A 22624-nucleotide genomic window follows, 5' to 3' on the forward strand; every position below is an offset into this window, starting at 1 on the left:
TTTAAAAGAACATTTCTGTTTAAAGTGTTTGGTCCATTATTTGTCATCAACATCAAGGCGGATCCATAAAGTCCTGAAAATAATGGAGCAGTAAGTCATTTTAAACATGTCTGTGAGTTTCGAACAAACATCATCACTGTGCTGTGACTCTCAGAGAACATTTACTTTCTGCTGTTTGTTGTTTGATCTTATTCTGACAGGCTGACAGGTCTATAATGGTGAATAGGGCAACTTCACCATCACAACTGATTTTCCCAGAAACCACCTGTTCTGCTACCTGTTGGGCATTTTCACACCTGGTCCGGTGGAATTTCAAATGATTCCTGTTCAGTGTTTGTTGTGTGCAGTAAGTTGCAGTTCAGTCTGTGAGCAGAGGGGGGCTGTATATCAGAAGTCAAACTTCCCTCCAAATGTACCTCAAAGTTTAACTGAATTTCCAGAAAATGGTCAGAGGAAAATGTGAGTGAATGAAATCATGGCGCTCCAGTGATGGATGATTTTAAAAGTCGATATATATCCGATCACACAGGTGAACCTGGATTTATCTTGATTTTGTCACACGTTTATGGTCATAAAATAACAGTTGGTCTGGTTGAGATGCACTTTTGTTAACTGACAAGAGGAACTCTACTGAACTCTACTGAACTCTGGTGAACTCTGGTGAACTCTGGCAAACTCTAGCAGACTCTGGTAAACTCTAGTGAACTATGCTGAACTCTTTAGGTTGGTTGTCGGTGTGAAAACGCCCTGAACAGACGCCGGTTGAAGCAAAGCAGTGGATTGTGGGAAAGGCAGGTGTGGAGACAGGGGGACGGGTCTGAGCGGACTAACCTCGGTCTGCGGACACGCAGCTCGTGTCTCCGAACTTTAGAGGCCACCGCACCTGCACCAGAACACCACAAACCGTCACAGAGGACATGGAGTCACCTGTCCACAGCGTCACACAACACTTCATACAGGTACGCACAAGTACAGATATGTCAATACATCATCACATCCTCACAGCTACACAAAGACAGAAAATCATTAGAAATACATGTTAAGGCCAGTTCAGACCAAAGATTCACAATGAGAAAAACTGCTTAAGAAACTTGCAGGGGTCTAAACTGGCCCGTCTCAGCTCAACTCAAGACGGCTGATGGTGTCACCTGACACTCAGCTTGTCAAGTCGCCAGTGGCTGGTTTTAGAGTGTACAGCACATCACCTGTTTCAACAGCCAATCAGCTCATAGTGAAGTCAGCTGGTCAGGTCGGCTGGTGGAAATGAGTTTTTGGATGGAGAAAAGAGAGGATCACCTCATCAATGAGTTTGAGGACCAGCTGTGTCTGTCTGACACAAGCCTTAAAATGTACTCAAATAAGATGCTACAAATTATATCCAACTACAATAGAAGCCTGAAAGGTGGATCAGTTAGAACAGAAGTACAGAGAGTCATTGCTATGGAAACCATACACCGTATCGTCTAGTTGCATTGGTGTAAACTGGCAGGTTTCAGAACATTGCAGACCAGCGCATGCAAGTAGTTTCAACTCGTCTCATCACGAATCTTTGGTCTGAACTGTGCTATAAGGCACAAATGTAAACAGATTCTGGTTACAGGTGAGATCTGAGAGGCTTTCAGGTGGAGATTTAAACAACAGACGAGTCTTTACTGTGATGTCATCATGAGGACCACGCCTCTTTCAGGTGGATCAGTTTTATTGGTTATCACAGTCTGTTCCACAATGGAGGATTAGTGCCACAGCTAGGAAAAAGTAACCATAAATTTAGAGAATAAAGTCATAATATTAAGTAAAGATTAGTCTCAGTACTGAATAAAAATTGTGGTGTTTCAAGAAAAAGTAACATTTTGAGAAAAAAAGTCCTAATGTTTGTAGAAAACAGCTATAATTGTAATGTTTCAAGAAAAAGGTCATAGCCCAACATTTCAAGAATAAAGTCATAATCTTACAAGATTTTAATACTCCATCATAGTGAACTCAAAATACTACAGTAACCTTTTTCTCGTAACAGCTTTTAGCACGAAATATTACAACTTTTTCTTGTAATATTAAAACTTTTTATCAAAATATTACTACTTTTTAAAACTTTTTTTTCTAAATTAAAACTTTTTTAAAGATATTTTTACAATATTGCACCGTTTTCATATTATGACAATATTACTTCTATTAGTGATTTAAATTCAAGGACTTAAAAGGTTTTGAATACAAATAAAATGTGTACTTTATGCCTTAAATTTTTACACCCCTTTTACACACCGTCTTCTGGTTAGAAGTGTTTGTTTAATTTCTTTGAGTATTTTTTTATTGAATTGTTTTTAATTGGTTTTATTGTTAATTATTATTTATCTCAGTTCTAAAAACATCTTTAAAACAGACTTGTGTTTTTTGCAGCTTTGAAACGTGACTTAACTTCTTGCCGGCGAGAACACAGAGATCATCTGTTGTTTAGCATAGTTAGCAGTAAGCATAGATCTGAAAACTTCATTTAGCATCAGGTCACTGAGCCATGTTAGAGCAATGTGGGGGGCGTGTTGGACATGTGTTGGAGGCATGTTGGGGGTGTGTTGGACACGTGTTAGGGATGTGTTGGAGGCGTGTTGGAGATGTGTTGGGGGTGTGTTGGACATATGTTGGAAGTCTGTTGGGGGTATGTTGGAGGTCAGGTTGGCTTCAGTTCAGTTCTCAGTAACAGATTCCCAGGAATTACGTGCATTTCAGTGCAGGAAGCTGCAGTCACATGACATCAGTTCAAATGTGATGAAGATCATTTCTAACATCAGTTTGTTCTTGTTAAATAAAACTCTGTGAGATTCTCTGTGTGACAGGAAGCGCTGAGGCACGTCAAGAGTAGTACAAACATCTCTAGCCAATGAGACGACAGTAAAGGCTGAGTAATCAGTCGTACCTGAATGCCTCATTCACAGCTGACACCACATCACCTGACAGCAGAAGTTAAATTAAAAACATTTGTTTGAGCAACAGCGCCCCCCTGTGGACAAACATACTAAGGAAAACATTCTTTTACACTTTCCTCTGTTCATCCAATAAATATTTTTCAGTAGAAAACATATTTCTTATTAGGTTTTTATATTTTACATTTCAACTGATGCTTTATTGACAGAACAGCTGATTCCCAAAAATATCACAATGACAACTTAAATAATAAACTCTCCACTCTGTCTTTAATGTTTTCACATCAGGACACTTGGTGGAGTTTTCATTGTTTAAATGTAATTTTAAAGTGCTGTGAACATCATCACTTTCACTAGTTATGACTCCGTCCAGCAGGGGGCGACGCTGCAGGTTTCAACAGTGAACGAGGCGCGTGTGTTTCTTTGTGTGTGTGTGTGTGTGTGTGTGTCTATGTGTGTGCCATGGAGGAGTGCCTGTTTTCCATCTTTTAGGAGGCGTGTCTGAGGAGCAGCGTAGGGGCGGGGCTCCACTGGCCTTGGGGGTGGTGGTGAGGCGTGGGGGAGCAGTCGCAGGAGCAGGGGGGGGCAGGCTTACCTAACACCCCACCAGAGTCCAGAGGGTACTCCAAGATGGATGCCGGCGCCGCCAGAGCGTACGGGTAGTCGTATTGCGCCGCGTAGATCAGACCAGACTCAGGCCCTGCCCCCGGCATCAGAGTCGCTGGGTGAGGCGCCCCATTGGGGAGAACTGTCTGGATCTGACGAATCAGAGGCATGAGGGCAGGGCCTGTGGGGGCAGGTGTACGCAGGTTGGTTGGCGGGGCCATCACAGGGGTAGGGCCAGTGAGAAAACGAGGAGTCTGACAAGAGGCTGCAAGAGAGAAGGCGAGGGAGGCTGAGGAAGAGGAGGGAAGGAGGAGAGGAGGAGGAGGGGAGGAGGGGAGGAGGGGAGGAGGAGGAGGAGGGGACGAGGAGATGAGGAGAGGAGTATTAGCCGTTTCAACAGCGTAAGGTGTGGTTGTTCTGCTCTCTGATTGGTCACAGTGTCTGATTGGTCTCTGATTGGTCGGTCTCTTACAGGGTTTGATGTTAGCGTCTCTGTATGTCCCGTTCAGGATGGCTAACTCCATCAGCTGCATCTTCTTCAAACTGTCCTCTCCCTCCGCCTGAAACACACAGTAACAACCATCAAGTACTTATACTGTGCTGCAGTATATGTGTATTATACTTGCATAGTGTATATGTACACAGGGGTGGAAAGTACATTTACTCATGTACTGTACCTAAGTTTAATTTTGAGGTTCCTGTACTTTACTTGTAGTCAGCTGTAGTCACTGGATACTCAGTCGATAAAGATTTTACACAGTTAAAAACATATGATCTGTTTATAAAACACGATGCATTCATAAAGAATTTAAAGCTGCAGCATTTACACTGTAAAGCATCAATAGTCTTGAGTTGATACTACAATACAACAATTTAACATTATAATTTATCTTTCAGTTTTAGTTTCAGTTTCAGTCCATTTCATTTATATAGCACCTCAAAAAGCAAATTGGTTTTGCACCAAAGTACTTCACAAAGACAGACACATACACACATAAAGGCATATATGTGCATAACAGATGTGGAAATAAAGCACGATTAAAATAGAAACAAAGTAAAAACAGGTTAAACTAAATGCCAAAGAATAATAGTGGGTCGTAAGGTGCCTCTTAAAAGCATCAACAGACTCAGTCTGTGTAATGGCCTCCAGCAGGCTATTCCAGAGCTGAGGAGCTACTACAGAAAAAGCCCTGTTCTCTGATTTACTTTTTTCTACCAATGGGGCACAGCCAATATGCCACGGTGGGAGGATCCGAGGGGTCTGGTGGTGGTATAAGGGGAAAGAAGTTCTGAGATATATGTCGAGACCATGGAGAGATTTATAGACAATTAAAAGGATTTTGAAGTTTATCCTGAAGTGAACTGGGAGCCAGTGTAAGGATGCAAGGATAGGGGTGATGTGGTCATGTTTCTTAGAAAAGAAATGGTAAAATTTGCCACCTTGTATGTTAATGTCCACTCAGTGTTGATGGTGAATGTAGTCAGTTAAAGCAATAAATTCCTCTGTGCTATATTGACAGAGAAAGCTGAGTTCACCTGCTCACAGAGCCTTGTCTGAGGTGCCTACATATACCAGGAAGCATTGCATGTGAGCTTCTGATGCCCATTGAGCAAGCTAGCTGCTGAAAATCAAAGATACACAAAGTTGCCGAGCAAATGCATTCCTGCAGTTTGACCATTTCTTTTTCACACGTAACTATATTGTTACCTTCAGGGCATGTCTATGAAGTAAATTTACATACAGAAGCAACACCCACACCCACACACACATAACAGCAAGGACCAGAACAGTCTTCCATACAACAACAAAGCTAAAGCTGGCTGAGCTAGCACTGCAGTATTGACTTTTGTGTATTAATCTAAACAATCACAGATATTACAATGACAGCATTTGGACCTTTGCTTGCTGAATTTGAATCTTTCAGCTCCAGCTACCTTCCAAAGGCTAATGAGTTAGGTGCTCACGAGTTGCCTGGGAGACTGCTGTATGGAGTATTTGGATGACATTATAATCTATTCTAAAGGCATCAAAACTCACTTTTATGACATCCAGCAAGTGTTTGATTGTCTCAAGGAGGCTGGTCTTACAATTAAGAAATGCCACTTACGTTGCTCCAAGCTTAATTCCTGAGTCATGTAGTGAGCAAGGAGGGAGTGCAAGCAGATCCAGCAAAGACAGAAGCACTTCATGACTACCCTGTCCCAGGAAACCTTCAGGAAGTCCAAAGGTTTTTGGGTCTTGCTGGATGGTACCATCGTTACTTCCTTAACTTTTCAATGGTTGCGGAGCCTCTCAATGTGCTGAAAAAGTAACTGTGTTTCAGTGGACAGATGAGTATCAGAAGGCATTTCAGTGTCTCAAAGACCATCTGACTTCTCCTCCTGTCCTTGGTCACCCTGATATGTGTAACAGATTTGTTGTCTACATTGATGCAAGGTCCATGGGTCAGGCGGCTCAGAGATCAAACACGAACTCCGGAGATGAGGTCATCGCTTATGGCAGCCACTCTCTAACAAGGGCAGATCAAAATTACTCCACCACAGAACATGAGTGTGTGTGGTGTGAGTTATGGAGACACTCTTTGTGGTGGTTTTGAAAGTAGATTTATAAACCTCAACAGAGCATCAGCATATAGTGACGGCCATGACGAGTTATTTTAAAGAAAATCAAGAGTTTTGCTTCTTGTCAATTAAATAAGAAACAAGCATCGAAATGCTCGCAATCTGCCCCGACCATTGCTGCGTGTGGCTATATTTATTATTGTGTTACCTGTGCAGCTCAACACCGACCTGCACTAACAAGCTCATTAGCTCATTAGATAAAGAGTTCATTCATTAATGAACTCAACTACAAACTAACTTCTGAACAAATGTTTAATGTCACCACAACATGAAACCAACTTCCTGTCAGATCTGAACACCCACACACACGCACAGAGGAGGTGATCAGGTTCTCTGCCGCTTTTCTTGCCCGGCAACAGAGTTTTCCTGGCTCCTCATTGGTTGGATGAAATCTAGGAAGTGAGAGTGGAGGAAGTGAGGATCAGCAGAACCTCTGCACTTCCTGTCTCACTGTCTGACACACACACACACACACACACACACACACACACACTGCTCCACATGAAGTCTAAAGCCTCATTCAGACAGGATTCATTTCACAGGAGGAAGTGGGCCATGCAATATCTCCCTCTGCGTAATAGAAGTCCTTGTTCAGGACGCCCTATAGCCGCTGACAAACAGACAACAAACACATGTTCTTCTAGTCAGATTCATCAACCTCTCACTGAACAAACCTGTTGAAAATCTCTTGTTTCAGGCTGATGAACCTATTTGTGAGGTTTCATCACTAACATAATCAATAACACACCTATAGTGCCCCTTTAATACACCTATAACAGACCTATAGTTTATTATAGAGGTCAGAGGTCAAATGACTCACAGCAGGCACCAGCAGCTTGTTGACTTCCTCCACAGCTCGTTTGAGTTTGATTTCGGCTCGATTCTGAGCTTCTTCTACCGTTATGAGGACATGAAGCTCCTCGTTCAGGTGCTCCCAGTTAGGCTTCCCTCGATTCTGCTCCTCCTGTTAGGTAGAGACAGACAGGTGGCGACAGAGAGAGAGAGAGAGAGAGAGAGAGAGAGACAGACAGACAGAGAGAGAGAGAGAGAGAGAAAGAGAGAGGAGAGACAGAGAGAGACAGACAGGGGGAGACAGAGAGAAAGAGAGCGAGATAGACAGGAGAGACAGATAGAGGCAGACAGGTGGAGACAGAGAGAGACAGAGACAGAGACAGGTAGAAACAGAGAGAGACGGGTAGAGACAGACAGGTGGAGACAGAGAGAGAGAGAGAGACGGGTAGAGACAGAGTGAGAGAGACAGGTAGAGACAGAGAGCGACGGGTAGAGACAGAGAGTGAGACAGAGACAGAGAGAGAGACGGGTAGAGACAGAGTGAGAGAGACAGGTAGAGACAGAGAGTGAGAGAGAGAGAGAGAGAGAGAGACAGCAAAGTGTTTAGTGTTTAATGTGTCATCTCAGTGATATTGATTGGATGTTTGTTAGTGAAATGCATCCTGGGAATTCTAGTTGATGTTGTACATGTCATGGAGAATATATAATGTGAATGTTTGAGGGCTCCATATAGAGGAAACATTTACACTCATCAGACACTGATGAAGAATTATTATTAGTATGATATCAAAATGGACAAATATCATCTGTGGTTTATTGAGATGAGCAGAGAGAGAGGATGAAGGTTACAGCAACATCACACGAGTAACTAAATACAAAATTAAGACTTCCTGTTACATTCACCCCTTTCGTCTTTCACATAAAATGGCCGACAGTAAATAGAAGATAGGGACTGATTTCAGACACAGATGTTGTCGATGGAATCATGAAAAATATATGTATAAAAACATTTGTATTTGCAAACATTGACTTTTACTTCCTGAACCTGAAATACCTTCAGAACCGTGAGTCTCAGTCTCAGAAACATCTCTTCCTATATATAGTTACTTATATATAGTTTATAGTTTCATTTCTTAGTTCTCGGCTCCGGGCAAAGTAAGGAGAGCCCCCAAAGAAAATCTTGCCGAGGGCCCCATGTTGAATAGAGCCAGGCCTGGACATCATACTGATAAATAAACTGTTTGAACTTACTTCCCTGTTTGCAACAAGCAAACTCTTGCCAACTGACCATTAGCAAGCTCATTAGCTCTGATAGCTTTATTTTCCTTCTTTAATAAGTCTGATATCAGACAGAATTGTCAACTTGTTTCACTCCATTTCCATCTTCAGTCTGACATTGCCTCCCCTTAACCGATTTCCGTGGGGGCAGAAAATTGGTTAGTGGGGGCGGAAAAAGTCTGACAACAAGTCTGACAGCGGTGTTAATCCTGCCTGTGGCACTGATTGGCTAATAGTTAGTCCCCCCACACACTCATTGGATCGATTGCTTTTCAACCAAGAAACCGCTGTTTCATGTCATGATGCCAAACCGGAGGCAGTCAACTAGGTGGAGGGGGCGGATTTAAAGGTCTGGACCCAGGCAAGAACAAAATGTCAGAGGGAGTAAACAGAACAGAGATTTGTTTTGTATTGTGATTGACTAGCATTAGCCAGACTGACTAGCATTAGCCTAGCCTGACTGGCTAGCATGTTAGCAGTGATCTTGTTAGCTAACTTTCAGAAAGTATTCAGAGAAAAAGTATTTACATTTTGTTATGTTGCAGCTTTATGCTAGAATTCCCCTCATCAATCTACACTCTATATCCCATAATGACAAAGCCAAAGGATGATTTAAGACATTTTGCAAATGTATTGAAGGTCTCACAGCTGACGATGCATATCAGAGCAAAAACCAGATGCCTGCAGGCTATAAAAACATTTCTGCTGCACTTAAAGTTCCCAAGAGCTCAGTGGCCTCTATAATTCTTACATGGAAGAAGTTTGGAAGTTTAGGACTCTTCCTAGAGCTGACAGTCCAGCCAAACTGAGCAATCGGGGGAGAAGGGCCTCGGTAAGAGAGGTGACCAAGAACCCGATGGTCACTGTGACTGAGAGATCCTGTGTGGAGAAACTTGCAAAAGGACAACCATCACTGTAGCAGTCCACCGATCTGGGCTTTATGTCAGGGTGGTCCGATGGAAGCTTCTCCTCAGTGAAAGACACTTGAAAGCTTAAAGCACCTAAAGGACTCTCAGACAGAGAAACAAGATTCTTGGGTCTGATTAAACCAAGATTGAACTGTTTGAACTCAATTCTAAGCGTCATGTCTGGAGAAAACCTGCCCAACAGTGAAGCATGGCGGTGGCAGCGCCCTGCTGTGGGGGTGTTTTTCAGTGACAGGGACTGGTGGACTGGTACAGAGATATCAGGACCACTCGGGACCACAGACTGGGTCAAAGCTTCACCTTCCAACAGGACACTGACCCTCAGCACACAGCCAGGACAACACAGGAGTGGCTTAGGGACAACTCTGTCAATGTGATATTTCAGTTTTTTCTTTCTTATAATTTTGCAAAAATGTCTAAAATCCTGTCTTCGCTTCGTTGTTATAGGGTATTGATCGTAGATTGATGAGAGGAAAACATGAATTTAAATGATTTTAGCACAAAGCTGAATACTTTCTGAATGTTCTGTACAACAGCTCATCAATCAGCCTCTGTGTGACCGGCAACCTGAGGAGCCGCAGCTGATTGGACAATCATTTACACACACACATGCAGATGAACTATGATAATAAATAAATCATCTGTGTGTTTCAGCAGGACATCAGTCCAGAAACAACAAATCAAACCAACTCTCACATTTCTGTTTTTATCTCCGCCTCCTCCTCTCCTCCTCCCCCACTCCTTTCCTGTCCTCCTCTCCTCCATCTGGTTTCTGTAGACCTCCTGTTGTTCCTTCTGTCTCATGTATCTCTGTTAGCGAAGCAGGTGGCTAACATCGTTAGCATCACACACAATGAAAGATAAACACCATGTTTTCGCAGCAGTTTGACCTGAAATGTTTGAAATTGTTTCCATCTTTCCTTCTTCTTCCTCTTCACTCACTTTATTTTCACTTCACTCATGGCTTCATGCCTTCAGTCACAATCTGCTTTAAAACAGACACAAAACCACCATAAAGAGAAGAAACAATCACAAACACATAAAATCACCACAAAGAGACACAAAACCACCACAAAGAGAATAAACAACCACAAAGACACAAAACCACCACATAGAGAAGAAACAACCACAAAGACACAAAACCACTGCAAAGAGACACAAAATCACCAAAGACACACATAACCACCACAAAGAGACACGAAACTACCACAAAGAGACACAAAACCACCGCAAAGAGAAAAAACAACTACAAAGAGACACAAAACACAGTAAAGAGACACAAAACACTGCAAAGAGACACAAAACCACCACAAAAGCACAAACCACCACAAAGAGACACAAAACACCACAAAGAGACACAAAACCACCACATAGAGAAGAATCAACCACAAAGAGACAAAACCACCGCAAAGAGACACAAAATCACCAAAGAGACACAAAACCACCACAAAGAGAAGAAACAACCACAAAGACACAAAATCACCACAAAGAGAATAAACAACCACAAAGATGCAAAACCACCACAAAGAGAATAAAAACCACAAAGAGACACAAAACATCGCAAACAGACACAAAACCACCGCAAAGAGAAGAAACAATTACAAAGAGACACAAAACCACCACAAAGAGAAGAAACAACCACAAAGACAAAAAACCACCACAAAGGGACACAAAACACTGCAAAGAGACACAAAACCACCACAAGTAGAAGAAACAACCACAATGAGCTAGTATGAACAATGCAGTTGCATCTTTGTAGACACTTGTCTCTTTCTTCATACTAAATCGATCCTTGTCTCATTTATAGTGTTCATTACAACTGACATTATTTTACTTTTTCCAGAGAAAATCTACCCCCAAAACATCTGTTTAACATCTGTAACGTAACCTGAGACACTCCGCCCCAAAAACTACCAGGTGACGTCACGTTCACCTCCCCACACCTCAACATATACATACAGATATCAACCATCAGCAGTGTGGAGTATGAAAAACTGTGAGCATGTGACTGAGAGTAGCGGTAGTAGAAATACTACGATGGCAGAAATACTACGTCTACTACCTATAAGCTGATAGTTTACAGCGTTGGTCAATGTTAATCAGTGTATAACTTGAGTCTTCATAGTGACTTTCAGCTCCTTGTTTATCTGTTCTGGTTCACTCTCAGCTCTCACAGCGTCGTGCTCAGAGACAAAGCTGTAAGAAGCCACTGTACACGAGCTGCTCAGCAGCAGACAGCAGACAGAGTCATTTAGAGACGAGCTGCTGAACATAGTGGAGCATTTAGCAGCTAACGAGACAGATATTTTCCTCAGGAGTTGGTAACAAGTTCAACATATAATTTTAAAAGGTGATGAAATGTTGTGTTCACTACTTGTTTAGGCTGAAAACAAGTCGACAGAAACATCAGCTGGTGCAGGTTTTGGGGTTAGGGTAATCCTAACTGTGAAATCAAATAAACTGTGGACTAAAACAGCTTTAGTGTTTTACAGCAAGTATTGACAGCAAGACAGAAACACAGCCGACCACAAGCACAACAAGCACAAAAAATCTTCTCTCTGAAATATTTCACTAAATATATATATGGTGAAATATTTTTCATTTTTTTCTTACATGTATTAATACACTGCAGGCGGTTTGAACCTCTCCACACTAATAAAACAACAAACAGCTGTTTAATCAATTACAAAAAACTAGAGTTGATTAGGAACAGATGATCAAATGTACAAATGCTCTATAAAACAAAGAATATGATCTTTAAATCTTAATCAGATGGCTGAAGAGTAGATTGTTTAAACTTCTGTAGTTTTTTTAGAAAGAAATATAAATTAAAACGCCTTTAAGAGTTTAAAGTTAGAATCAGGGTTAGGTTCAATTCAGGGTTAGTGTTAATGAGGGTCCAGGGTCACAGGTATACAAGTACACAGTGTGTGTGTGTGTGTGTGTGTGTGTGTGTGTGTTACCTTCTTCCTATCTCTCATGGAGCCCCTTCCTCTCACCATGATCTTACATCCTGTCTCCGCCTCCAGCTGTTTTGCCGTTAGACCACGAGGACCCAGAATCCTCCCGACAAAGTTAAACTGAGAGAGAGAAATCACACTACCATGTGGTTACCATGACAACCAGCCAATCAGCCAACACCCCTCCCCTTCACTGACCTGGAGCCTCATTTATAACCATTGCGTATGTAGCCGGACGGCACTGGCAGGAGTAACGGGACGACAGTGGAAGGAGTAGTGGGATTGCACTGGGAGGAGTAGCGGGACGACAGTGGGAGGAGTAGCGGGACGACAGTGGGAGGAGTAGCGGGACTACACTGGGAGGAGTAGCGGGACGACAGTGGGAGGAGTAGCGGGACAGCACTAGCAGGAGTAGCGGGACGACAGTGGGAGGAGTAGCGGGACTACACTGGGAGGAGTAGCGAGATCGCACTGGGAGGAGTAGCGGGACGACAGTGGGAGGAGTACAACAACAGCAATTATATGGTTGCGCATTCTTCTAGTACCAAAGACAATGCACTTTATTTCTACCTAGTCTCACACAGCCAGACCTATCGCCACACTTTGTTTTAGTGCTGGAGAAAGGTCTGGCTGAACTCATCATCATTCTGGGATAGGGGAAAAAACACTCTGGCTTGTTTGTATTTCTTTAAACCAATCACAGTCGCCTTGAATGCAGCGACGGTGAACTTACAAAACGGTAACACACGGGAAGGGTGCCAAGTGAAATAGTCTGCCAATGTCAGACTTATCCCGACAGCCTACAGACAGATAACTCTCCAAGCGAGAGTACACAATAAACCACGTTTGGTTTTTAGCAGCTCGTGATCAATGACGTCAAAAGATGCACTAAAATCAAACAACGCAGTTCCAACCATTTCTTTGTTGTTATCAGTCATATAAACTAAAGCAGTGGTAGTTGAGTGACCAGCTCTGTATGCATGATTTTGTAATTAGTTCATTACTATGTACTGACAGTAGGCCAGCAGAAAACATCAGTCAAACGTCAGTTCAAAATATGACATATAACATCTGTCACTCTGTCGATGTTAAGGTGTAGTTATATTTTTAAAGTTAAGCTTCAACATCACTAACACACAAATATTAATCAATAATAATAATCAATAAATCAATCAATATAAATCCTGAAAAAAAAATTCAAATACAGATGCTTTAAAGTTTCAGCAACAGAAGGAAATAAATCCAGAAAACTGATGATCTCACAAACATACATGATACAAACTGATATAACAACACACACAAACACTCACATCAGGATGCTCCTTTGTGGGGACGTAGAGTTTCTCCTGCAGTTGGACGTTGGGACCGACGGCATCTGGCAGCTCGCTGATCCTCTCTGAACCGTTCAGAGTGTCGATGTACATGTCCTTCCTCACACGGCTGATCTCTGAAACACACACACACACACACACACACATCTGGAAACACAGCATCGTATAGACAAGTTTTCTGTTTATAGTGGAGGAAGTACATGGTCATCACCACAATGTCCTGATAGCTAATAAATTGACTTTTTTAGTACTTAAAAATAAAGCAACTTTGAGGAAACCAGTAGAATGCCTGTTTAGAGGTGAATATGATCATCTTCATCCTCACATCTCCAAAACATTTCTTTACACCTCACTCTGATAGTCTGTTACCTCTCAGCTAACAGGGCACATGTTCCAGTGAGAAACAGCTGACAGCATAATCACATGACATGGTTAGACTATGTTTGAGTCAAACAAATGTTATAAATGCAGATGCAGGGAAAAAACTTTCATGCCTCTCGGCACAGAGAGCTGTCACTTTAGGCTCCAGAAAACCAAGATGGCAACGGCCAAAATCCCAAACTGGAGGCTTCAAAACAGTAGTCCACAAACCAATGGGGGACGTCTCAGTGGCTACGACCACTTCTGCTGTACAGTCAATGGTACTAACAGACTTTGTTGCTGCACAGTTCAGGATCAAATGAGAATCTCATTAACACGAGAATAACATGGAGATAAATATAAAAATCAAACAGACTTTTTAGTTTTTAAGTAACATACCTTACATAATAATACCAAATATAATACCATACCCCTAACCTTCTGGACTACAAAAATGGAGGATAATGTTTAACAAATAAAGAGAAAACCCATTTAAATAATATACACAATAATACACTTAATTATAACACACCATAAACAACAATGTTTAAAAGAGAAGTGTGACCACTGGGGGGCACTAACATTCACACACAAGTAAACTGTGAGGTAATTTCCTGTACAGGCATCTAAACACTAACCAGACAACGGTTGCCATGACACCCACACCATCTCTGACCTTGAACCTCCCTCCCTGTGCTGTCAGATTTTTTTTCTGCAGGTGCTTTTCTTCTTCCCAGTACATGCTGGGAGATTTAATGAAGCTGTCTTTGTGATGATTCAGCTCAGAGCAACCAAAATCCACACACCACTTCAGCTCTGCCTGAGCCAGTCAGGAGCCAGGGCAGCTCTGGAAGGTGGATTTTTTCTCTGTGACACATTCAGTGACAGCAGTAATCTCAAGTCTGTTTCTAAACAGAACGCACTGCAGGTTAAACTGAACTAACTAAACACTAACTGCTGACTGACTTGAACAGACTCACGATAAACCTTTTAGGTTTGTGAGCCCTGAAACCTGAGTACGTTTGCTTCCACTAGTTTCAAATATCTACCAACTTTGACCTCTTCAACCAAAGAGCATTACTTTTTTTATCAGGAAACTGATAAAAATGAAACAGAAATGTGTTTCTTTCTGCTTTCCTCTTATAACCATCTTGCGACCCCTCAGATTTGTCTTGTGTCCCCTTGAGGAGTACTGACCCCCAAGTAGTGAACCACTGATATGAAGAAACTGACTAGCGTAGCAACATTAAGGCTACAAACAAACCATAATGCATCACTCTCTGTTACAACTGTATTATCTTCATACGAAAAGAACATCTGACGTTATGAACATAACCTAATAAATGTTTAGTCCTAGAATAGAAAAAAACACATATTCATATATTCTAGACAGCCAATCAGAGTCTAGGAGTATATGTGGGCGGAGTCAATAATAATACTCCTGAATGAGAGGAGGTGTGTGTGTGTGTGTGTGTGTGTGTGTGTGTTCAGGCGGCGATGATTAACCTGTCAGGATGATTTATGTCGCTGTTATTAAAATTTTTCTCTGCAACACTCTTTTCTTTCTGTTTTAAAGCTACAGCAGGAAATATCATTGAATTATCATTTTGGTTGAAATAACCAATTTTGACCATTTTATGTCACTAACAATATTCAATTGAAGGGTTCCTTTAAACAAATGTATGTCTGTGAGCACCCGCCCCTTTGTATTTAGTTTTTACAAAAACAGAACCCAGTCTGAATCAAACAACCAATCAGGGTTAGCTAGCATGTAACTAGCCAATCACATCGACTCTGTACAAACGAGGGGTTCCACATGCTTGATTCCTGTCTTCCAACCATTCCAGAGGATGGCGGTAATGCACCTAAAAGCTGTTTGGCAACCGCCATTAAAAAAATAGAAGAATAAGATGAAGAAGTAGCTAGCCGTGTACAACATACGGTAGTTTGACTCAGAGGTAAGAAACAACAGAGAGGAAAGGAGGAATCTTCTTTTTCTGTTGCCAAACAGCTTGTAGGTGCATTACCGCCACATTCTGGATTGAAGTGTGAATCAGAACGGTCAGAAGGGAGGAATCAAGACCCAGAGCCCCTGATCTGGGGAATAAGATGGACGAACTCCAGCTGCTGATGAGGAGAAACAAGGACTTTTATTCATCTGCTGTTTTGTGCTTCACGGAGACATGGCTGGGGGAAAGAACTCCCAACGCGCTGCTGCAGCTGGACGGATTCCAGCTACTCCGAGCGGACCGCGACGCACACCTCTCCGGCAAAACAAAGGGTGGAGGTATTTGTTTCTACATCAACAGTAGCTGCTGTAACGACATGACAGTGATCCAACGGCATTGCTCTCCTTCCCTGGAAACCTTTTTCATCAACTGCAAACCCTTCTACTCCCCCCTTGAGTTTGCTTCATTCATTTTGGTCGATGTTTACATTCCACCGGAGGCCAGCGTGCAGGACGCACAGCGCGCACTCGCCGACCAGATACTGGAAACGGAGCAGACCAACCCAGACTCCTTAGTTATTGTCCTCGGTGACTTTAACAAAGGTAACCTCAGACATGAACTCCCCAAATACAAACAGTTTATTAAATGCCCCACCAGGGAGGGGAACACTCTGGATCACTGTTACACCACAGTCAGTAACGCTTTTCACGCCGTCACCCGCGCTGCACTGGGACACTCTGACCACGACATGGTCCACCTGATTCCCGCATACAGACAGAAATTAAAACTTTCTAAGCCTGTTGTGAGAACTTCGAAGAAGTGGACCAGTGAAGCTGCAGAGGACCTGAAGGCGTGTTTGGACTGCACTGACTGGGAGTTTTCAGGACTGCTACCAACAGTCTGGATGAGTACACAGAGGCTGTGACGTCATATATCAGCTTCTGTGAGGACTGCTGCGTACCAACTCGGACCAGGGTGAGTTACAACAACGACAAACCCTGGTTCACAGCAAGACTGCGACAGCTGAGGTTGGAAAAGGAAGAGGCGTTTCAAGAGTGGCAACAGAGCAGAGTTTAAGGAAGCCAAGTACAAGTTTGGCAAGGCGGTGAGGGAAGCTAAACGACTGTACTCAGAGAGACTACAAGACCAGTTCTCCTCTGCTCTGCTTCTGTGTGGAGGGGGCTCAGGCAGATCACCAACTACAAGCCAAGAGCCCCCAACTCTGCTAACGGCCGACGCCTCGCCAACAGCCTCAACGACTTCTACTGTCGCTTTGAAAGACAATGGGACAGTCCTGACACCATCCCCCACACCATCACCCACCAGCTCCAGCCCAACAGCCCCAACCCCCTCATCACACCTGGGGCTGAACTCTCACGCCTCCTACCACCACAGCTGCCCCCCACTCCTCCAGCATCGACACCTCTGTCTGTCCTTGAAAGAGATGTGAACAGACTCTTCAAGAGACAAAACCAGCGAAAAGCTGCTGGACCAGACTCCATCTCCCCATCCTGCCTGAAGCACTGCGCCGATAAGCTGTCTCCGGTGTTCACGGACATCTTCAACACCTCACTGGAGACATGCCACGTGCCAGCCTGCTTCAAGGCCTCCACCATCATCCCCGTCCCCAAAAAAACAGGGCCCACAGGATTAAATGACTACAGACCCGTCGCCCTGACCTCTGTGGTCATGAAATCATTTGAACGCCTGGTCCTGTCCCACCTCAAATCCATCACAGACTCTCTGCTGGACCCCCTGCAGTTCGCCTACAGAGCCAACAGGTCTGTAGACGACGCCGTCAACCTGGCTCTACACTTCATCCTCCAGCACCTGGACTCCGCAGGATCCTATGCCAGGATCCTGTTTGTGGACTTCAGCTCTGCCTTCAACACGATCGTCCCGGCTCTTCTTCAGGACAAGCTCTCCCAGCTGAACGTGCCTGACCCCACCTGCAGGTGGATCACAGATTTCCTGTCTGACAGGAAGCAGCACGTGAAGCTGGGGAAACACGTTCACTTCACTTCTACACTGCCATCATAGAGTCCATCCTCACCTCCTCCATCACCGTCTGGTACGCTGCTGCCTCCACCAAGGACAGACGCAGACTGCAGCGTATCATCCGCTCTGCAGAGAGGGTGATCGGCTGCAACCTCCCATCTCTTCAGGACCTGTACTCCTCCAGGACCCTGAGGAGAGCAGGGAAGATCGCTGCCGACCCCTCCCACCCCGGACACCATCTGTTCGACCCCCTCCCCTCTGGCAGGAGGCTGCGGTCCATCAGGACCAAAACCTCCCGCCACAAAAACAGTTTCTTCCCCTCTGCAGTCAACCTGACGAACTTACATTGACCCCCCCCCCAACACAAACACTACTTATATGTTATATTAACGTACATCACCCCCTACTGGACACTTTACCTGGACACTTTACTTTATTCTTGTCACTGCACTGTTGTTATTTATCTTATCTTATTTTTATTTTTATTCTTATTCTTATTTTAGCTTTTATATTCTACTTATTTGTTATCAAAACAATAGCACCTTCAGACCACAGCAAATTCCTTGTAATGTATGTTAATTGGCAATAAACAGTTTCTGATTCTGATTCTGATTCTGATTACCCTCTTGTTTGTTGTGAGATTTGTTTGATAATGATTCAGACAACAGTCTGAAAAATAGTGTCTGTAGTGTAACCAGCTGGTCTGTAAACTACCAGGTGACACCTGCAAGTTGATCCAGATTATATTAATACAATAAGGATTTTAAGATCAGAACATAACAGTTACAGTTATGTTACATGGAAGCGTTCTGAGGTTTGGTGACCTGGTGCAGACTGTACAACTTGGAGCTCAACACTCTGAAGACACTTGAGATGGTTGTGGTTTTCAGGAAGAACCCTGTCCCATCCACTTTCATCACCCTGTGTGACCCCCCGGTTGACACTGTGGAGTCCTTCAGCTTCCTGGGCACCATCATCACCCAGGACCTCAAGTGGGAGCTGAACATCAGCTCTCTGCTGAGAAGGTGATTGGCTGCAATCTGCCATCACTCTAGAACATGTGTCTCAATCTCGCGGCCCGCGGGCCAATTGCGGCCCGCAGGACAATATTTTGTGGCCCCCACCTTGATATAAAAGTTTAATGTTAGTGCGGCCCGCGATTTTTGTTCGTCCAATGTGCGCAGAGAATGTGCGCACCTCACGGTAGATTGTGTTGTTATTTTTGCTACACAGCTTTCTGTAAAATTCAAAGATGCATTATTAAACCTTAATAAAGCATCATTCTTTTAATTTGAGCATCATCTCCCCGTTAATGATCACTTAGTTTAATTATTGTGAAGCACTTTGTAAAGTCCATTTCAACACGAGCTCTGTCAATACATCACTTATCGTTCTTCTGATGTTTAATAATGATGACTGACACTTTACAGTGGTGACGGTTTGCAGAAACATGTGATGAATTTTGGGTAAAGTCGCCCCAAATATCCACAGCAGCTGTGCGTACTGATCAGCTGTTGGAGAACCTGTGCGTAATTCTCACTGAGGTCTAATGAGTAGAGCAGACGTACAAACGGACGTTAAAAGACCTTTACATCCACGTTTGGCGCACTGTGTGACAGCAAATGAGGCTCGTGCATGTGATTCCACAGTGTGTGACATTAATAAAACAGAACCAGGCGTACCTGCTGCTGTGCCACACCACATATTTGATTCAGACAACGCCGCTATGCTCCTGCTGCATCCATGGAGTTATTATAGAAAATAAAAGCCAGTAAATAACGCTTCCATGGGATAATGGTGTCCCACTGTCCCGGCTTCATGCTTTCACTTGTTTCTATGACAACGTTTACAACAACAACAACAGCACGGCGGATAATGAACAGCCCGGTAGAATTCGCCTTTTTTTGCGCTCACTAACCCGGTACTTTCTACCATCTACAAATGTCATGATGTTCATATCATCATGAAAGACATGAATATCTAGCGCAAAAAGAAAGGCGACTGCTACCGGGCTGTTCTGTTCGGCTCAGCTATGTGAGAGGAAGCGCTGCCAGGTTTCTGGAGTAGGCAAGAGACGCCATGTTAAGAAGGAACGTTCATGTTCAGAAGAACCCATTGAAGTTAAATAACTGTTAGTAATGTAGTTTGAGAAGTTTGGATTTTTTTTAGCAAAGCTTTTTTTGTGGAATACCTGATGCGGCCCAGCCTCACCCAGACTCTGCCTCCAGCGGCCCCCAGGTAATTTGAGTTTGAGACCCCTGCTCTAGAACCTGTATGCCTCCAGGACTCCTCAAACTGTCAAACTGCCCATCAGGACCAAAACCTCACACCACAAGAACAGCCCCTCTGACATGGACTTCATCAGAAGTCATCAGACTTACGCCCGGGCCACACAGCCTACCTGTGCTTGCTCACCTGTCTGTCACCATATGCCCCCACAGAACCCCACCAACCAAACCAAGCATGTAAGAAAACAGATGTTCCAGATGTTTTCAGTGTGTGTGGCCTCTCTTCTTTTTCTCTCTATCTGCTCCAGATACCCCCCCCCCCCCCCCCCCCCCCCCCCCCCCAACCACCCACCCTTACTGTCTGGTTAGTGTCTCCACCTGTTTCCTGATCAGCAGGTTACAAATGAAGCACATGACGTCAATTGTGATTTCTATAAAAACGTGGTCTGAAAATATAACATCAAACATTAATGACTCTTGTCTCACTTTAAGGTGATTTAACACAAATTACAGAGACGTGAACCGATCCGATATCTTGAAGATCCTCAGTGTTTAAACTCTTCGATCTTTTAATTTCATAAAAGTCAGTTCATTTCACTTTGATCTGTTTCAGTTTCACATTAAAAGATTCAGTTCTGAAATATTCTCACTGTTAAATAAAGACTCAAGTTATTTTCATTTATCTAAAATCAATGATAATAATAAATCAGAGCTGCAACGATTAGCTGATTAATCGATCGACAGAAAAATGATCAGCTATTTTGATAATCAATTAATCGTTTTAAATCATTTTTCAAACAAAAGTGGTGAAACGATTTTAATATTTTCTAGCTCTTCTCAAATAAAAGACTTTGTTGTTTTTCTCTGTTTTATATCAGAAAACATATAACATATGAATGTTAATAAAATGATGAAAGTAGCTCCCAATTAAAATTCGGCTGATCGACTAATTGATTAATCGACTACTCGATCAGCTCTAAAGTTCATGTTGCTGATACTTCTGATTGTACTTTACTATAAAAAACATTTTTAAATGTGAAAAAGCTTCATTTTTAATTTTCTCTTTAATCCAAACTGAAAGTTGATCAGTCCCATGCAGGACAATAAAGACTGAACTGAGTACAATGAAAATACTTTAAATAGGAAGTACAAGTACCTCAAGATTGTATTTGAGTACACTGAGGAGTAAATGGTAGCTGTTCAGTTCCTTCAGGCCGTTCCGTTGCATACTTTCGCTCCTTATATTTTATCATTTTACGGATAATACTGCATTTTTATGAAGTAAAGCTATAAATGCGGGACTTTCACTTGTAGTATTTTTACACTGTGATATTTTCACTGAAGTAAATTATCGGAGTACTCTTTCCACTAAATATAATTATAGAGAAAGTCTCACCCTCGTCTAGCAGTCTCTCCAGGTGCTGGAAGATCCCGCAAAAGTTGGGCAGACTGCTCATCAGCTTCTTGTCGTTCATGAGCTGCATCAGATAATCCGGACTGGGTCTCGGCTTCTCCTTCCCCTCCATCTCCCCCACCATGGTCCGGCAACAGAAAAGAAACAGAGACAAATAATACGGCGGATCCGGATCACAGCGGACCTCCTGTGTATATGCAGAGCATGAAGATAAATCCAGACCTGGACCCAGACCCGGTCCCGGAGCTGCTCTCTGCCTCCTCTTGTTCTGCTTTTAATCCACAAGTGAAGAAAAATAAAACACCGACTTTCTGAACTCTCCTCCGACTGGTGAAGTGGTCCGGATCAGAGGAGAATCAGCTGTGAATCCGGTTTTATTCCTCCAGCAGCTCCAGCTCTGCAACCCGCTCTCCTCCGGAACTCCCCGGCGCTCAGTGGCTGTCTGTTGGCGAGCAGCGGCTACGCTCCTCCGCTCCGTCCGGTCCTCCACACACTCTCACACACACACAGACACACACTGAGACTGACGGGGAGGCTAAGGAGGAAGCACACAGCTTCCGGTCCCGGCCTTCAGAGTAAAAACACAAACCTTCAGAATAAAAACATGAGAATGCGTGTCATTGTTCAATAAATATATTGATCACCTCAAACCTCCTCTGGACTATTTCTGGATACCTCTGGATCTTATGTCATATGAAATAAAATGATGCTGAAATATTTATAGAAACAATATTTAAAAACACAAAACATTAAATCTGTATTACAACAATGCAAATAAAGACAAAGTTTATTTCAGATTCAATTCAAATTTATTTGTAATAGCAGTTTACACACAATACACAGCACAGAAGAGTGAAGAGATTAATAATAATTTTAAAAAAATAATAATAATTATAATAATAATGATGTTAATAAAATCACATGGTCACATGAACACAACACACTGTTTTTAATTCGTTTGACTTTTCTGAATTGTGTTTATAACGTTTTTATTTTGAAGTCAACATCACCTAACGTGTCCTGTTCAATCAGAGAGCAGTTGATCGGCAGGTCAGAGGTCAGAGGTCACAGCAGCAGTCTGGAGGAATTAAAGGAGCGTTCAAGTTTTATCCTCGTGTTAATTATCAATTATTAATTTGTAATAGATCTTTAGTTCTGCAGCTTTAAATGTTAATAAGCTATTAAATGAATTTTGCTCCTGAAAACCTTTAATAGGAAGTCAGTTGTCAGAAACGTTAACATCAA

The 22624-nt window shown here is 42.9% G+C and overlaps 1 protein-coding gene across 2 annotated transcripts; it reads right to left on the minus strand.

Moving 5' to 3' along the window:
- Positions 1-590: 590 nt before the first annotated feature.
- LOC139294116 (protein quaking-B-like) lies at positions 591-21503 on the minus strand. 2 transcript variants are annotated; one of them, XM_070915917.1, is made up of 7 exons: positions 21362-21503; positions 13410-13546; positions 12103-12219; positions 6964-7107; positions 3994-4081; positions 3511-3786; positions 591-883 (listed from the first exon to the last, which is right to left on the minus strand). In XM_070915917.1, the coding sequence occupies exons 1-7, from the start codon at positions 21501-21503 to the stop codon at positions 720-722; spliced, it is 1068 nt and encodes a 355-aa protein (XP_070772018.1). In that variant the 3' UTR covers positions 591-719. The 2 variants fall into 2 exon arrangements, with proteins under 2 accessions (XP_070772018.1, XP_070772017.1); XM_070915916.1 differs by having other exon boundaries at positions 3511-3810.
- Positions 21504-22624: the final 1121 nt, after the last annotated feature.

The sequence above is a fragment of the Enoplosus armatus genome, chromosome 12, assembly GCF_043641665.1.
Source record: "Enoplosus armatus isolate fEnoArm2 chromosome 12, fEnoArm2.hap1, whole genome shotgun sequence".
In the NCBI taxonomy this organism is placed as follows: domain Eukaryota; kingdom Metazoa; phylum Chordata; class Actinopteri; order Centrarchiformes; family Enoplosidae; genus Enoplosus; species Enoplosus armatus.

Coding starts and splice junctions, on each gene's coding strand:
- LOC139294116 (XM_070915916.1), bottom strand. CDS start 21,503: ATGGTGGGGGAGATGGAGGGGAAGGAGAAGCCGAGACCCAGTCCGGAT. Junction 13,547..21,361: donor GGAGAGACTGCTAGACGAGG/GTGAGACTTTCT, acceptor TGTGTGTTTCAG/AGATCAGCCGTGTGAGGAAG. Junction 4,082..6,963: donor ACAAGCTGCTGGTGCCTGCT/GTGAGTCATTTG, acceptor TGTGTGTTTCAG/GCGGAGGGAGAGGACAGTTT.